This window comes from Gambusia affinis, linkage group LG13, assembly GCF_019740435.1.
Source record: "Gambusia affinis linkage group LG13, SWU_Gaff_1.0, whole genome shotgun sequence".
NCBI lineage: Eukaryota > Metazoa > Chordata > Actinopteri > Cyprinodontiformes > Poeciliidae > Gambusia > Gambusia affinis.
This window is the reverse complement of record NC_057880.1, coordinates 11953261-11970208: the sequence shown is the minus strand read 5'-3', so window position 1 is coordinate 11970208 and position 16948 is coordinate 11953261. Positions and strand designations below refer to the sequence as shown.

General features: G+C 40.5%; 1 protein-coding gene across 3 annotated transcripts in view; it reads right to left on the bottom strand.

Moving 5' to 3' along the window:
• Positions 1-16948, bottom strand: part of LOC122842979 (cGMP-dependent protein kinase 1) — a 95826-nt gene that overhangs the window by 76507 nt on the left and 2371 nt on the right. The window contains exons 2-3 of one of the 3 annotated variants that reach the window (XM_044137329.1): positions 16529-16729; positions 2892-3058 (exon numbers count right to left, since the gene is read on the bottom strand). In XM_044137329.1, coding sequence (XP_043993264.1) covers positions 2892-3015 — 124 coding nt within the window. In that variant the 5' untranslated portion in view covers positions 3016-3058; positions 16529-16729. Of the gene's footprint in view, positions 1-2891; positions 3059-8761; positions 9344-12593; positions 13267-16528; positions 16730-16948 lie in introns of those variants that run through there. The other 2 variants (XM_044137328.1, XM_044137327.1) reach the window with 2 other exon arrangements.

Sequence of the window (16948 nt, the reverse complement as noted above, 5' to 3'; positions counted from 1 at the left end):
TGATTTGGAATTTATAACCAGCAGCAACAAGCACAAGATGCATAGCACAGTTAGACTAATAAAAGAATTCCCACAAAAAGAAAAAGACTTGAATGACCTGGAAGGAGAAACCTTGAAAGATTAATGGCCATAGATTTTTCAGAAAAGCAGATAAACAAATCCAAATCTCTGCATGATGACCTAAGACCTTTATGAATAGTAAACTGATTCTGAAGTGGATGTGCACTGTTCAAGTATGCAGTGACACCTGAACTATGACACTTGATCAATCAACACGGGAAAACATGTTCTGCGCATATTTAAGGCGCAGAGTATGGCTGGTGTTCACTAGATTTCTGGCAGCATTCAGGTAACAGTTGTAACTTCTGACCAGCATTTGTTACTCTGGTTCAGTAACACTCACTCTTCCCTGAAATACTTTCATTAGAACAGCTTATTGGCAAGATGTGCCGTATTTGTGTGAACAGTGGCAGCAGTGAAGAGAAACTGCTAAGACTCTCAATTTCCTACACACAATCAGTCAATGTTTAGAATACAATGGGATTTTGTAGTCTAGAAATACAAAGTCAGTGGTGAGGAAAGCTCAGCAGCACCTTCACTGATTGGGGGTCCAAAGGAGGAATAACCAGGTGACCTTCCAACTGCTCAACAATTGACACTGTACTAATACACGCAATTAATGTGTGGCGCACTGGATGTGCAGTGTCTGACGAGAAGAGATTACAGAAAGTGATCAGATCAGCTGAAAACAATACATGCTGTCCTCTGGATGAAAATGCAACCTGCTGATGAACGTACAAATATTCTAAAATCATTACGGACCACTTCCCTCAAAGCCACCATCTGTTCAGCCAAATGTCGTGTTGTGCAATGCAGTATGGTAGCTGTAAAAGAGTTGCTGCAAGAACTTTGTTTTCCACAATCCATAATGTTTCCTAGCAGCAGTAATGTTTAAAGCTAAAAAAAAGTACTTTAGTGTTACAAGTACATCTAAAAAAATAATATTGTATTGTGACATTAAATAATTCTTGTCAATCATTTCAGAAAGTGAACATTACGCACAAAGGGAAATATTTCAAGCTTGTTTACATATAATTTTGCTGATTGTGACGTACAGATAATGAAAATTTAAATATTGTAATAAAGTGAAATATTATAAACTCATGGTGTGACACTAACCAGCAAATTAACTCAAAATACTTGGAAAGGCATTTCCCTTGTGTCTCAGTCATGAGGAAGACTGCTGACTGGATAAATGTCCAGAATACAGTCCTTGACACCCAAACACAAAGAGGTCAAGCCATGAACGGTTGTTGCTAAAGAAGCTCATTGAGTTCTGTGTTTAAGCATTTTCATGGAAAGTTAAGTGGAAAGAAAAAGTGTGACAGGAAAAGGTGCACAAGCAACATGGATAACGTCAGTCTTAAGAAAACTATCAAGTAAAATGTATCCAAGAATTTGGTGGAGCCTCACAAGCAGTTGACTGAGGATGGAGTCAGAACATCTAGATCCACTATTCACCGACCAGCTTACCAGGGCTAAGGGGGAAAAGAACTGGACTGTTGGTCAGTGGTCCAAAGTCAAGTCCTCTTTTGAAATGAAAGTACATTTTGCATTTCATTTGGACATCAAAGTCCCAGAATCTGGAGGAGGAGTGGGGAGGAACAATGCTTGAAGTTTCCACAGTCAGGGGTGTCATGTCATCTGGTGGTGTTGGTCCACTGCGTTGTTTGAAGTCAATGCAGCCACATACCAGAAACTTAATAGCACTTTATGCTTCCTTCTGCTGACAAGCTGTAAAGAGGTGCTGATTTTATTTTACAGCAGGATTTGTGTCGGCCCACAACGCAAAAGGTACTAAAGCTGACCATGTCATTATTGTGCTTGTTTGGCCAGTTAATTGGTCTGACCTGAATCCTATAGAGAAAGTATGACAGATATTGTCAGGAGGCAGATGAAAGACACTGGACCCAATAAGGCAGATGACCTGAAGGCTGCTGTCGAAGCAACCTGGGCTTCCATTGCATCCCAGACGCCGTAATTTATGCAAAAGGAAAACCAACCAAGTAGAAATGCATAAAAGTGAAAATGCTTGTCAAAAGTCTGACATTTCTGTCAGCTGGGATGATGTTCTCTGGCTTCTCGGGATACCAGACCACAGGACATGTCTCTGAGAATTAAAGTCTTTCCCCCAGAGGACATTCACAAGCTGTAAACGTCTGGGTTTTTTTTACATTGCTGTAGGAAAAATTGCCTCTCTGAGTGGCCTTTCTGCTTTTGCACCCATGTTAGCCCAAGAGTCATTCTAATCTGGATATTGTTGCTTTCTTATTAATTTTTGTGGGCACTTTCACAAAGTCTTTTGCTGTTGTCCTGTGGTTGGTTTTCAGATTTTACACCCAACATATGTACAGCTATGAGACACAGAACACATTAGATACTCAAAGTTGGGTTTAGTTAGGTCTTTTAAATATGAATCATTTATGATATATATTTTATGCAATGGGAAAGATTAGAAAAGTATATTTCACAGATATTATTCTTGTACGAAAGTGTTAGGGATGAATCTGTAAAATAGTTTTGGGTAAACGAGTAACAGGAACTTCGGTGATGAGAGCTCAGTCTTGTCTAATGTCTTCATCTCTGTCAGTGTCCGCCAAGTTCTCATCCCAATAATGATCAATCACAACTTCCAGACATTGACTGAGACACTTTTCATTGAGGTCAAACCTATTGTCAGAGACAAAGACTCAATTCGTTCGTCCACACCTCTACACAATTTTAAGACTCGCTCTGCTTCTTACATCCTTGTTTTTTGGGGGATTATTTTTTCCTTAAGCCAATTAGGGCCTCAAGATGCCCAATTTACTTCTGCAGAAGTATCATTTTACCTTCCATGACATACACCAGCGATCCCACGTCGCCTTCCTTAATGATGCAGCTGTCCTTCCCATACTCCACAGGGTACATGCAGTCCACAATCTCCTGGATCTGAGACAGCTCCAGGTTCTTCATGAAGTCATTGTCCAAGATGGCTTCTTTGATCAGATCCTTGGACCTGGAAACAAAGCAAAACAAAGTTAGAACAAAAAATTTATAAAAACATTTGAGAGGTGGCTTGAACTTTAATCGAGCTTTAGCTTTCTTACACATACCAGGATTTTATCTAACAGACCAAAACAACATTTTTGACGGCTAAACATGGTGGAAATCATGTCTCCTTTACTTTCAATTACAATAACTTACAATATTTAGGCGATCATATTGAAATGAATTGGAATTTTGCATTAGCCATGTAAAAAAATAGAAAAAAGTTAAAGGCTTGTGAATACTTTTGCAAGGCGCTGTACCAGATTCACATGACCACCAATAAAACAATCCAATTAGCACAATTTAGTGCAAAAAACCTTTGTTAATTAATATATTCTCAAGGACATTGACCTGCTCAACATGTAGCTTTCTTTCATTAGGTAATCACTGTCTAAATCAAACAGCACAGCTGCTTTTCAAAAGCAAACCATCATTAGACGTCAAGGTAAAACTTGCTATAACCCCATTCAAATACAAGATAATAAATGACTAAATCCAAGCCTCAAGTTAGAAGAGTTGTGGATATTCAGGATGCATGGCTGAAAGCCAAATTAGCCTTCAGGCTGCAGAGAAAATATTAGTCTTCTCTAACAGCTTTCTCCAAACGATTCGCAAAAAATGAAATAAAATATAAACCATAAAACTAACATGCAGCTGGGCGTGCTGTGGCGGCGTAGGGGAAAGCACGATCCGTGTTGGAGGCCTTGAATTCTTAGACTCGGCTGTCGTAGGTTCGACTCCCGGACCCCACAATATTTGCCGCATGTCTTCCTCTCTCTTCTCCCCCCTTTCCTGTCACCCTACTTTTATATAAGGGACACTAGAGCCCACAAAAGACCCCCTGGAGGGGTAAAAAAAAAACTAACATGCAGCTGCATGGACGTTTTGTCGGAAAAGTTAAAAGGAAACCAGGGTAAATCTATGGCAGCCACGTAATGAAAGAGAAAATTATCACTGAAATCCGAGAGTACACATTAAACGAGGCTTATCTTGTCGAGGGGAGATACTTCTTTGTGAAGAACGTCCGCACTGACAGCAGGTGAATGCAGGCCAGGTGCAATGAAACACAAGACCTCAAAGGAAACGCCGGTCTGATACTCTCCGGTTGAAAGAGGTGAAGAGAGATGGGAGAGATGACGGGTTGAGCAGGATCGCTCATTCATTGAAGTATGTCATCACCAGCGCAGGAGCCACTCAGCCAAGCGACGCACGGCTGCTTCTGACAGCATGTGGGCTAAATGAATGAGGTTAATAATTAGCATCTGTGTTAATCCAAAGATGAGACCACTTCTACAGAGACGGTGGGCCTTCTAACCTAATAACCTAGATAAACGCCACCTATCCAGAGCGTGTATGAATTATTAAAGAATGTGAACCACATCTTGGGTTTTTTTTTTTTTTTTTTTGCTTTTTGGGCTTTCTGTGTGCATTGTTTAGGCTGATCATGAATCACTTATAGCTAAAAGGGCAAACAACCTGGAAGACATTTATAAAGCAGCTCTCGCCAAAATACCAGCCATCGGCAGAAACCCTGCAGCTACACAAATAAAACGTCAAACTACCATATCAGCAGTGCCCAGATTTATTCCCAGTCCTGTGCTGAGCTCAGCGTCTGTGTTTTTAAAACAAACTCCTCTGCACATTCGTGTGTTTATGATCTTGTGTTTTATAGGCATTTCTCGTCATGTTGAACATTTAAGGTAAAAAGAACCTGCTTGTCCATTCTGAGATTTTAAGTGTTGAAATCCACCAACTTTTCCCTATCAGGCCAAGAAACAACATTTCAACAGTGATGATCAGTACATTTTCTTAAATAGCCTTAAAATACATCCACATGCAAAAATGCAATATACCATTGAAAAATGTAGAGCAATCAAAATTTTTAATTTAGTGGATTTATTTAGTCACAAAACAGAATGTCATGCCAAATAAATAAATAACAATTTACGTATGAGGTTTTTGTCAATTTTTGCAAATCTTTCATCAATCAAGTACCCAAACTGCTGCCACATAAATGGTCGAAAAGTGTTGTCAGTCAGCAAGACTAAAGTCTTCATGAATTGACTGTCAAAACAACAAAGTCTCTCAAGAGCAACTTCCTTTTGTACCTCAAAATACAAGTCTTAAACATATTTGCATTTATTTGAAGTCTGTATTTTTTTCTAAACTGATTTACGTTTCTTCTTTGGTTACATTCATCTACTAGACTTTTTTTTTTCCTGAGAATGAAATGTACTTTTATTTTATAGTTGAGCTCCTGCATGGCATTTTTAGTTTCAGAATTCATCCTACATTGTACACCCCCTTCAGTCTCTAAAAACAGTTTCTTTAGTGTACTTAGAAGTATTACATTTATATCATGAGCTGAAACTTTAAAGTCTAAAAGCAAAATAGAAGAAATCTGAAAGGGGGCAAATACTTTTTCACAGCACAGTAGAGGACTGCAACAACTACTACTGCTGTACCTGAAGGATCCCAAAAGACTCATTAAGTTTGCCCTTGAAAGTCTGATCATGCAGCTGCAGGAAATTTAATAAGGACTGATGTTTTGCAGCTGTTTTACATTCTCACTCTTCAATCTTTGTTAAACCTTTGTCTTTCTTGGCAGACATGGAAGATTGCTTGGATTTAATCTTGAAACTTCCTATTAAATTTTTTGGGAGTAAACTTTAATGAAAAAAAAACTGCGTTTTTGGCTCTGATAACACAAGCCAAGATGGTGATGCTTAAAATAGTTTTAATTTTATGCTGTTGTAGACTCACGATGAAGTGAACTGAATTACCTTGATCCTGCTGTAAGCCTTTTCTTTCTTTTTTATTTTTTTCTAAATTGACCTCGAGTGAGCTGGAAACGAGTCTTGTTGACCCTGTTTCTGTTATATTTCCACCCGTGAGACCTCCAGCCTGGCGGTCCTGATTGCAGCCATTGTTAAGCAAACCTCTTCCAACCAGACCCTATAAAAACATCTGCCTCCCTCGTCTTTGTGAGAATGACATATTTGCTTTCATCTACCAGTAAAGTTTAGGCTGAGCAAGTTCAGTCTTCCTTAAAAGGAGAAAATATGCTCTTTAAAAAGAAAAAAAAAAAAGGAAAATGAGCGGGAGAGGTTGACAGAAATGAGACAGGCAAAAAGCGATATATGGATAACGTATGTGTAAAGAATGCTCCACGGGCCTCATAAAGAAGATGAAGTGGGTAAAAAGTGGAAGAAAAACACAAACATTTAGCCAAATGCAGCAGGCATTATCACTGGACTACTAAAACAGCAAGAACATGATGAAAACGCTGCTTTTGCATGAGAGGTGCACTTGGATTGCTTATCAATTTGTCAGCTTAGTACTTTTAAAATCAATGATAGCAAAGTCGCTTACACAGAAGAATGAAACTAAAGTATTTCAATAGAATCTGGGACGATGTGATCCTATAGTGAGTTTCTCAAACAAACAGTCCGTAGGAAAATTAAAATGTAATGTTGATACTTAGCTGAGGAGATTACACTGTCTTTTTAAAGAGAGACATGATCACAAAGACAGCAAATTGTACAAAAGAAATTACAACTATATTTTTAAAAAATTATGTAAAAGAGCAATCTTTAAGTGTAAGCAAGAGAACAGCCAATCCGTATACAAAACAACAGCAGCATGAACATCAAAAACAGCGACTTAGACTGACTGGCTGAATTCTTATTGTCATTTTATTAAAATAAGAGAAGTATCATGTAAACTGACCAAGATCGCAGTCGCCCTGTTTTCCCTTGATCCATTCTGACAGGTGAGTGGCAGTTCAAAGACTAAAAACATTGAATTTATTTTAACTACACATCAAATGTGCCCAAACTAAGAACTCCCACCTTTTTAAATCTATAAACAAATCAATCAATAACAAATGCTTTGATTCACAAAAATCTCTTAAAGGTGAGGAATGATGCAGGAAGGAGGAAATTCCTTCATTTTCTGTCAGATTCAAAGTATCGTCTTGATCATATCTAAACCAGCCACAACTGGAGTCACACTCAAGAAACCCACATAATTAACCAGGTAAAGCCTTAACAGTATGTCTCTAAATAAACTTGAAATTCCTAAAAATAACCAGTTCTTATGGGTTTGTTTTTCTTCAGCACATTATTATAAGAAACAAGCACTGCACATTTTAATACCTTTTTTTTACTAATTTTGTTCTGACTTTGTATACAATCATCAGATTAAACAAACATGTATTTTGTATTTTGAATTAGGAAAGATAAAAATGCAGTCGAAATGATTAATGATTAATTTTGCTCTGAATCAGAATTTCCAGACTAGTCACAGTTTTCATTAGCTTTGCCATGCTGCCATTTCTTTTCTTCCTTTGCTTACACTGCATAAAATACTGAATAAATGTTTCAATAAGAAATAAAAAAATAAAGTTGTTTAGTATACTTGTTCTTGTGCTGCTCACCCCAAGCAACATGGCACCAAGGGCATTGAGCCGCATTGCTAAGATGATAAATTGGCGTTATAGTGAAGAGTTGAGTGCAGGAGTCAGAAAACCATCAACGTGCAGCACAATCCTCCAGGTTCTGGTCATTTAGCCGAGCTCAAAGTCATTGTCTCACTAAACGTCTCAGTAAATTTTTACAGATGGATACACATGTGCACTCATACAATCAAAGGCTCAGGGTGATAAATAATTATCATAAGTAAGTGGTCACTCATGTGTTTTCTGCTTCTGCCATACTGAACCACAATCACACGGATATAAAAATAGAAATTCAAAGAGGAAAAGTCTGGCTCCTGTTTTCTCCAGCACACAACTGACAGGCGTGACAAAGACTAATAGAATTTTTGGTGTTCAAACAAATAACACCTTTCATTTTTGAATCTGCTTTGATTATATCCTAACAGGTTTGTTTCCAGGCATCTCTGAATCTGACACATGGTCTCCTTCCAAAATGTGACTCATTTCCCCCCTTTCCAGCAGTTTCACATTAAAAGCGCAAAAAGAAAGTTATTTAAATGCCATGTGCTTGAAGAGTGAAGAGGACTCTCCCTGTCCACCTTCCACCAGGAAGTGCAGAGCTCAACATTGGCTGAAACCACACACACACCCACACACACGCACACACACACACAGCTGGAATATTCAGACCTCCTCTTGGAGCGGAGCAGGGGACACTGTTTGCTTGAGAGTTTGAGAAGAATGAGACCTCTAGAGTAAACACGAACAGGGATCCTATTAAACTGCCTGTCACGTAGTCAGAATTTGTATAAAACAGACAGCAGTACATTAAGCAGAGCTGCTTCCATTATCTATCGTGGACAATTCATTTTCCTGCGTTTGGTTTTTAATATGGAAAATTTGGTCGTTTAGCTGTAAAAAAAAAAAAAAAAAAAAAAAAAAAAGATAGAAAAAGAAAGAAAAAATTCTCGTTTTTCTTTCAACTTTTCTGTTTCTGGGTAAAGTAGTTGCAAATATAATGTATTTGTGCATGAGTGCGATGAGTTTACATCCCCCTCTAAGCATGCTCGTTCCTGTGTGCGCTACAGGTGAAGCACCTGCTACGCCTCACTCAACATTACGCACAAGAATCCCACAGGTGGGGAGCGAAAAAAAATGGTTGAAGCACACAAGCAGTGCGCGAAATTGTAACGTGATTATTATCATTAGTATAAGCCGATTCAGGACACCTACTGTGGGCTTTTGGCGTAGAATGGTAGGGTGACATGGCTGAGATCGTGGATGTCGAAGGCGGTGGGTTCGGCCGAGATCGCCTGCCTCTTGGTCCGCTGCTGCTCCTGCAGGTCGGTCTGCTTGTGGACCTGCTGGGTCGCCGGCTTGATGATGGAGCGGTATTTGTCCAATTCGTTCTGCAATCTCTGTATGAGCTCGTCCTTCTGGTCGAGCTCCAGCTCCAGCTCGTCGATGAGCGCGTCCCTCTGGCGCAGCTCCTCGATCTTCTCCTGGAGCGCGTACTGGAGGTCGCGCAGTGTGCCCATTTCAGTGCGACTTTCCTACAAGTTTATACAAAGGGTGATAAGCCGTGTCCTTGTCCTTTCTCCTCTGCCAAGCGGCGCGCAAACTTTATCCGGCATGAACGGACTGGGAGGATGCAGCTCCTGTCTCCACTTAGAGGGGGGAGGATTCCTCGGTTCCAGGCAGATGCTGAGTACGTAAAGGTTACCGGCGTAGTTGGAGCTTTCCCTCTTTTGCCATAAAATTTAGAAATCGCAATTGCGCAAATAAGTTTCCTCTTCTTTCTCTCTCTCTCTCTCCCAATCTCTCTCTCTCTTTCTCTTTATCTCTCCTTCTCCCTCCCTCGGCGATGTGACATTTGAGGACCGTCCTCCCCGAGTGCGTCAAGCTGCGACCCGGAGAGAGCGCATGGCGAGAAGGGCGCCTACAGGAATCTGTGGCACAGTGCAGTTTGATACACCAGAGAGTGGAGCTTTGTCTCACATGAATAATGAAGTCAGTGAAAAAGCCACAATTCGGTCATCATACCTCGGCAACTTGCCCCGAGGCCGCCGAGTTACAAATAGACGAGTCTTAATGGAAGCTGGAGGTGATGGAAAACTTAATGAGCCACTGTGCAGAAATGAGCAGCTGCTTCTGCCTGTTGTGTTTGTTTGCGTGAATGTGTCTTAACATCTGTAACCGGTCCCAAAGCTGAATATATGAACTCAACTACACAAGTGAGGAATATTAAAGCATGCAAATGATGTTTTTTGTTTGTTTGTTTTTTAAACTGATGCTTCAGGAAGCCACCCTGCAAATATTATGTTGTGACAACTGGAGCAAGTAAAAGGTGCTGGGCGCAAGAGGAAAGGAGCATCCTCCGCACACCTCATCTAATCTAATGTGGTCCATGCACTCTGAACGCTGCTGGTGTCTCTGTCCACATGTTCCCAATGAGTCATCTGGAGCTCTGCAAAAAGATTTCGGCCCCGTGTGAGCTGGACAAATTCGGAGAGAGAATAAACTGCCAAGGACAATCTGATAGGATGGGGGTGGAGGGTTTACTCGGGGTAAAAACAGCAATTACTGCTGGGAGGTGAGAGCTGACAGGTATGGACCTGAGGAAGCTGAGGCTGCGGGGAAAGGAGATTTCCCTGGCTGAGTGGGATACGCCTGTGTGAGTAAGGCATATTTTTCCTGACATGTTGCATGTAAACAATTCAGAACGGAGACACAAAGCAGAAGAAATAAAAAAAAGGTCGCCGCTGCCCTCTTGTGGTGCTTTAAAGAAGTGACAAAGGAAAAGGACTTAAGTCAATTGGCGGAAAATAAAATGAAATAATACAAACGTTAGATGAAATTAAATAACTAAAATTGAAATTGAAACTTATTTTGAAATTTAAAATCAATAAATTATGAATGCCACAATAGTTTTGAATGTGGATTTCATTTAGTATTTGTAGGAAAAAGTTTCCCTCCTGTTATAATCAGGGGAAACGTGAAAATAAGAGATGTATCTCTAACCTGGTATTACAGCGTAAAAGAAACAACTATGGACACAATGCCAGCCATAGGAATTTTAGAATAGGCTTCCAAAATGTTCACTTCTTCTGGTATTAATGGAGAAACTGTATGAATCAGGGAAAGCAAGAAAAATGTTGTATCTGTATCCTGGTGGTAAAAAGCATTCATCTAAATAATTTAAAATAAGATTGTATTAACTACAAAACAATAAAATAAAAATGATTAAGAATATAATTAAGCCATCTGTGCATAGTGAGAGATGTTAGCATATGGGGCTTGTGAAGTGTTGGCTCAGGACATCTAGCAGTTGCACTAAAACATGTCAGCCTAATAAGGAGATATTGTTCAAAAGAAGGGAATTCCTTAAAAGAAATTTGTAATTCTTAAAAAAGGACATTGATATCAAACTATAAAGTGTTCAAAAGCTGTTGCCAGACATCAGAGTTTAAATGAAAGCCTTTTGTCGGAGCATCTGTGAGGAACATCTGTTCAACTAACTGCACACCAGCCTGTTGTTAAATCATTAGTCTGGACGTATTCTCCCAAAGCTTAGCTTCTTGTCCGTGTCCACAAATAGAACAGCTCAGTGTTTTAATTAATCCAACAGTCCCTTGCCTTTATGTTACTTCAAATCCATTTTCATCCCAGTCAGTTGACGTAGGCACAAAGCTTCAGAAGCAGCAAAGTTAACTTCCTATGTGAGGAAGCGTGCAGCTGCCTTCAGGCCCTCTAAGCAACATTTAGCATCCCTGCATCCAATCCTACATCAGAATGCCCTCCTACTGTCCTTCAAAGCTCCTCTGCGCTTTAAATTTCACCTCTCCAGCCACCCAGCTCAGCCCTTTTCCTATAAAGATCAATAGAAATAGGATCTGTATCTCCATGCTGCTGAAACCCGAGAAAGTGTGCAGGGGCAGTCCGCCGGCTCCACAGTGCCACGTCCTGACTCCTAATGGGGGAGAATGAGGGAGGAGGTCACACACTGTCTCTGACCCCGTGTCAGAGCTCAGCCTCCTTACAGACGCAACAGGAGTGATTGTCTTTGCATACATGCAGGATGTTCATTACACACAATTAACCTGTTTGTTCACTGGAAAGCCATTTGAGCATTACCTGTAACTCATCAGCTCAGGCTAAACAGACAGACAGACAGACAGACAGACAGATTGATCAATTTTAATGAGCATCCTATCTCCTAATGAGCATAATGTGGACTTTCCCTGCGTCCTCTTTATTGATGCAAATCAAGTTTGGAAATTGTCTAGCCGCTGCAATCAAATTAACCTCAATGTCTGTGGCACGGTGTCAAGAAAGCCATGCTTCTTCTGAGTGTGCAGTATGTGTGAGATGGACCTCAAAACGACAAGTCAGTTGGGATGTTGATTGATTTCAAAGACAAAGACTGCCGAACTTTTCTTTCTGTGATTACAGCTGAGAGACAGGCTGAATGAAGGTGATGTAAGCCACAAACAACAGTAATGACCTCAGGCTCACAAAACCCCTCAAAATAAGACCATGTGAATCTAAAACGAGCGCCTGAAGGTGATGAAGTAAGCATATGGTCAAACAAAGCGCTTTCTAATGGAGTATTAAATATCCTCAGACATGCACTTTGGGTCCTCAGCGTTCAGCTACTAAAAGCCAATAATGCACATCACTTCCTCCAGCCTGTGTCCTTTGGGACCACAGTGATGGGTCTGATCAATTAGGAAGCTCTTTCAGAAGCTGCGTCATTCACCCTAAGAATGAAAGTGCTTGTCCATTCATGACAAAGCTCCAATTTTTCATAAATAAGGGTTAAAAAAGTTTTATTATTATTATAATTATTATTATTTGAGGTGGGATCTGAACTCAAAACTGACTTGTGTGTAAACAGGTTGGATCAATTTTCACACTGAACCACTGTTAAAAGCTTTTATATTGATTTAAACCTTCAATGGAAAATATTAGATTTTACCAATGAGTGGGGATGGAAAAGAAAAAACTCAAATATAAAAGATGTAACACGCATGAAGCACATGTGACGCAGGGTAGGGTCTCTTACCAGTCAGATTTTGGATATTTCCGAAACGTCTGCCTAGACAGGTCCTGGTGCGTCTGGGGCTCAGCGGAGATGCCCTGCGCCCTGCGGGTCCGGGGACCGATAAGTTGCGCGCTCGGCAGGACGGACTGGCATTTGTGCAGTTTCCTCTTCAGCTCATGGATCTCGTCCTCTCGGTCCGCCAGCCGCCGCTCCAAGTCCCGTATCCTCTCCTCCTTTAGCAGCAGGATCTTGGCAAAGTCATCCTCCAGCTCGCTCATGCTGAAATCCGCGTTAAACTTCTCCAAGATAACGAAACTCCCAGGAACTCGGACAGATCGGCACCAATCTCCGTAGCCGTTCTTTGATCTCCGATACGGTGATAGGATGCTCCGACAGTCCCCTTCTACTGGCAGCTTGTTTGTACCACAGGAGAAGAGCAAAGCGGGCGTTTAAAGCCGAGGAGCGGCCGATTCATGGAGACTGTCCGCCAAGTCTCCAGGGAGCTGCTGCTGCTGGTGAGCCTTCATTGAGAAAGCAATTACAGCAGATCTTCTTCCCAGCAGGCCGTCGAACTTGGGACTGAAGACCCGAGACAACTCCTGTAGTTCACCAACACAACACGCAGGAAGCACCCCAAACCACAGACGCCTCCGCCGTCCCTACTCCTGCTGCTGCTGCCGAACCGTGCAGTGTTCGTTCACCATGTATGTGCGCATATCTTTTGGGCTACAATAGCGCGCACATCACCTCCCTGACCCTCCCGATTGCAAAAAAAAAAAAAGCAGCTAAAATCAATTGTTCCGCTCTTGCGTCACTAAACATAAAACTGGGTTTAAAGCCTATTTGTAAACAGAAATCAGTGAAGCGAAAGTACTAATTTCTCTTATCTGACAAATGTACTCGCAATTGTTTTTTTATCACTCTATTTAAAGACATTTTGCTAAAAGTTTACAAGTTTCAACCTCTCTGAAATTATGGAATAGTTTGTCCACAAAAAGCTCATGCTTCAATAACTGTGACAGTCAAAGATTATATTGAGCCCTAAGCAGAGTTTCATTTTGAGGGATAAATTCAGCTAATCTCATCATAATTCTGGAGGTAGAGGGGGAGGAGATGATATGTTTGTAGCACAAACTTGGGCATAAATGCATAATGCATTGAAACCAGCTAAAGTCTACTTCCCAGATCCAGCTTGAGTCCATAACATGAAAATTTGCATCGTCATGAATACAGTGAGAAGGAAAAAGTAAGGCGGAACCTTTGTGGGACACCTAGCAAACTGGCACTTTATAGAGAGATTTAAAAGTAATATGTCGTTAGCCCAGTCTATCTGTAATTCGTAACAGTTGGAAAAAATTATTTGGGATATAATCTTTCATTTGAAATGTGCAATTTGTGGAAGCACTCAGTTGTTGATTCTGACAAACACTGTTGCTTTTATGTGCACAGGAATGAGTCAGCACAATCCTCCTACCAATTTTGACCTCAAAGTAGCTTGGTTTATATTAGGAAACCATGCACAGATTATGCTAGTCTCAGTTTTCTTTACTGGTAAGGATTTACCTTCACTATAGTGCCAAACCACACCTCTGAGGAAACATTTATCTCACTTCAACTATAAATTCTTCTGCAGTTGCTCCTTCAAACCATACTTGGCCCAGTCATTTGAAGCTAATGCTACACACTTGTAGGTTGGTAATAAAGTCAAAATAGTAATATGCAATGCAATGTTATTTCTCATTAATGTACACTCAGGATCCCATCTTGACAGAAATGTAGAAATGTTTCCAAATTTATTTTAAAAAGCCTGAAATATCAGTGTTATCGTCAGAATCTCCGATCACTGGAGACGTGTAAACGCAGGGCAGGATTGAAACAAAAATTATATGGTCTCACTTAAAACCAGGCTAATATTCTTTTTTTTCCTTATGCATCCATCCATCCATCCATCCATCTTCTTCTGTTTAATCTAGGGTCGGGTCGCAGGGTTAGCAGCTTCAAAAGGGAGGCCCAGACTTCCCTCTCCCCAGCCACTTGTTCCAGCTCCTCTGGGGGAATCTCTAGGCATTTCCAGGCCACCTGAGAAACATAGTCCCTCCAGTGTGTCCTGGGTCTTCCTCTGGGTCTTCTCCCAGTGGGTCGTGCCTGGAACATCTCACCAGGGAAGCATCCAGGAGGCATCCTGACCAGATGCCCGCGCCACCTCAACTGTCTCCTCTCCACGTGAATAATTTCCTTATGCGAATTAATGTTTTTATTTAATAGAGAGAAATCCCTTCTCTACATCTGGTTACAACTATAAAGCTCACCAATAACTTTTGTATATAATCATTCTGGCTGCAAAAGTGCTCACCAAGTCATCCATACACATATGAAAAAAAGTTTTCTTAATCAGACAAATCTCTGTTATCTGCTTTAGGCCGTGGATTTGACATGGCCTTAGATAGATAAGAGATAACTGGACAAGTTTGGAAGTGCTTTAAGCTTTAAGCATGCAACTTAAAATGACCTCTTCATTTTGCAAAAATAATGGAAAACCCAATTAGTGGTTAATATGTGATTCAAACATTTTCAATTTTCATGGTTTCTAGCTCTATGATATGACTATATTTTGCCTTTAATGTTCTGTTTTGACGTACTTAAAAACAGTAACAGAGTTTGATAAGTTACTGTAGCCAGACTCAAGTAATTCTAAAAAATTATGAGAATTTCCTCAGTGAGAATAATTTGCCGATGGATCATCTTCCTTTTTTGCCGATCCATAGCCCCCATTTAATTTTCCATATATTGCAAACATAAGCAAGTTCAAAACAAATGAGATTATCGTGTTGCAAAACTGAAAGTACAATGTAAATATCTACAAAACATGAAATTAATGTTTTGCATTTTTTTAAGTAAGATGACAGTTTTGTAACAACAGCGTTTCTCTGACTTCACCCTCTGATCATCATCCTCACACTCACTGTAATATTAATAACTGAACAGTAGTTTATGCACCATTTTTCATCCCTCCAACTAAATCTGTTGCCAGTGAATGAATTCATTGAGGAAAAGCAGGGAGGGCTCAAGGGTGCGAGACGGATGTTTCATTAAGATTCTGAGTTAAAAATAGACTGAACAGATCCTCACTTTGCTAGTGGAGTTCAACAGATATTCACCCTTGTCTACTGCTTTGCATTTCCCCTAAAAACCACCTTTTCATGTCACAAAGTGCTTGTTACTGGAATGCATGGAGCAAAGATTTGTTTGCCATTTTCTTTTACAATAATATTTTTTGTTGTAAATTTGTGGGAAGAATACCACTATTATATGTGATTGTGCAGTGCTGTCATGAACATTTGAGCATTTTATACATTGTTACATTACAACCTCTAAGTTCTATGTGTTTTTTTATGATAATTCATACACAAAGTTGTACATGTTTGCAAAGTGGTAGGAAAAGGATTGATGGAAAAGCTCAAGGAGTGTGTAAGAGTGAATAAACCCTCACCTCACATGTGAGGCTCCAGATAGCCCACTGACTCTTATTAGGATCCTTGCTGCGTTATTATGAGAAGTTCAATACAAACAGTACTGAAAGACAGACTAGCACAAAGGTTGTCCTTAATCAATAAAGAAGAACAGTCATGGATTAATTATGTATGCAGCAGACACTGTGTCCATTCTAATGGTGGTAAATTAAGTGTCACCTTTTGTCACCCAGTCCATATCAATGGAAAACATTTGAGTGACACCCTATTCAGAAAAAGAAGGGGATTTGTGCATTAGGACAAAATGATGTGGTCCATCATCAATAAGGGTTTTCATTAACATGTCTTTGATCTTATAATACAACATTGACGCCTGAGAGGGCTCGTTATATCGTCACCCTGACTATATCAGCATCATCTGCCTGGAGCGTTGCCTCCACACCAGAGTATTTCCATGTTTACACAGAGTGAGTAATGCTGTATTACCAGTTTCTGCATCTGTTGTCCGAGCGCTTTCATGGGTCATCTCCCATGGATTTTGCGGATCAGGTAATGGACAGTCAGTTGACCTCACGGCACCTGGAGATAGATGCTCTGCCTGCAAGCGAGACTGTGGGCGTCACAGAGTTCATGTTGCCGTGCAGAAATGAAGCGTCCATGTGGGGTCTCCGCAGATTCTCCAAGTGCCTGCCCACAAAGAAAAGAAAAATGCTGTGCCCCCTTGAATGCCTCAGGAGCAGATCATCTTACAAACGATGGCAGGGCAGACATTAGTCACTGTTTATCTGTAATACACTCTCACACACACACACACAGAAGAGGGCAAAAGATAGAAATTTCTTGGGTATACCCAGACATATGCTTGCACATCATTATCACTCACTCCCACACTTGCGTACGAAGATT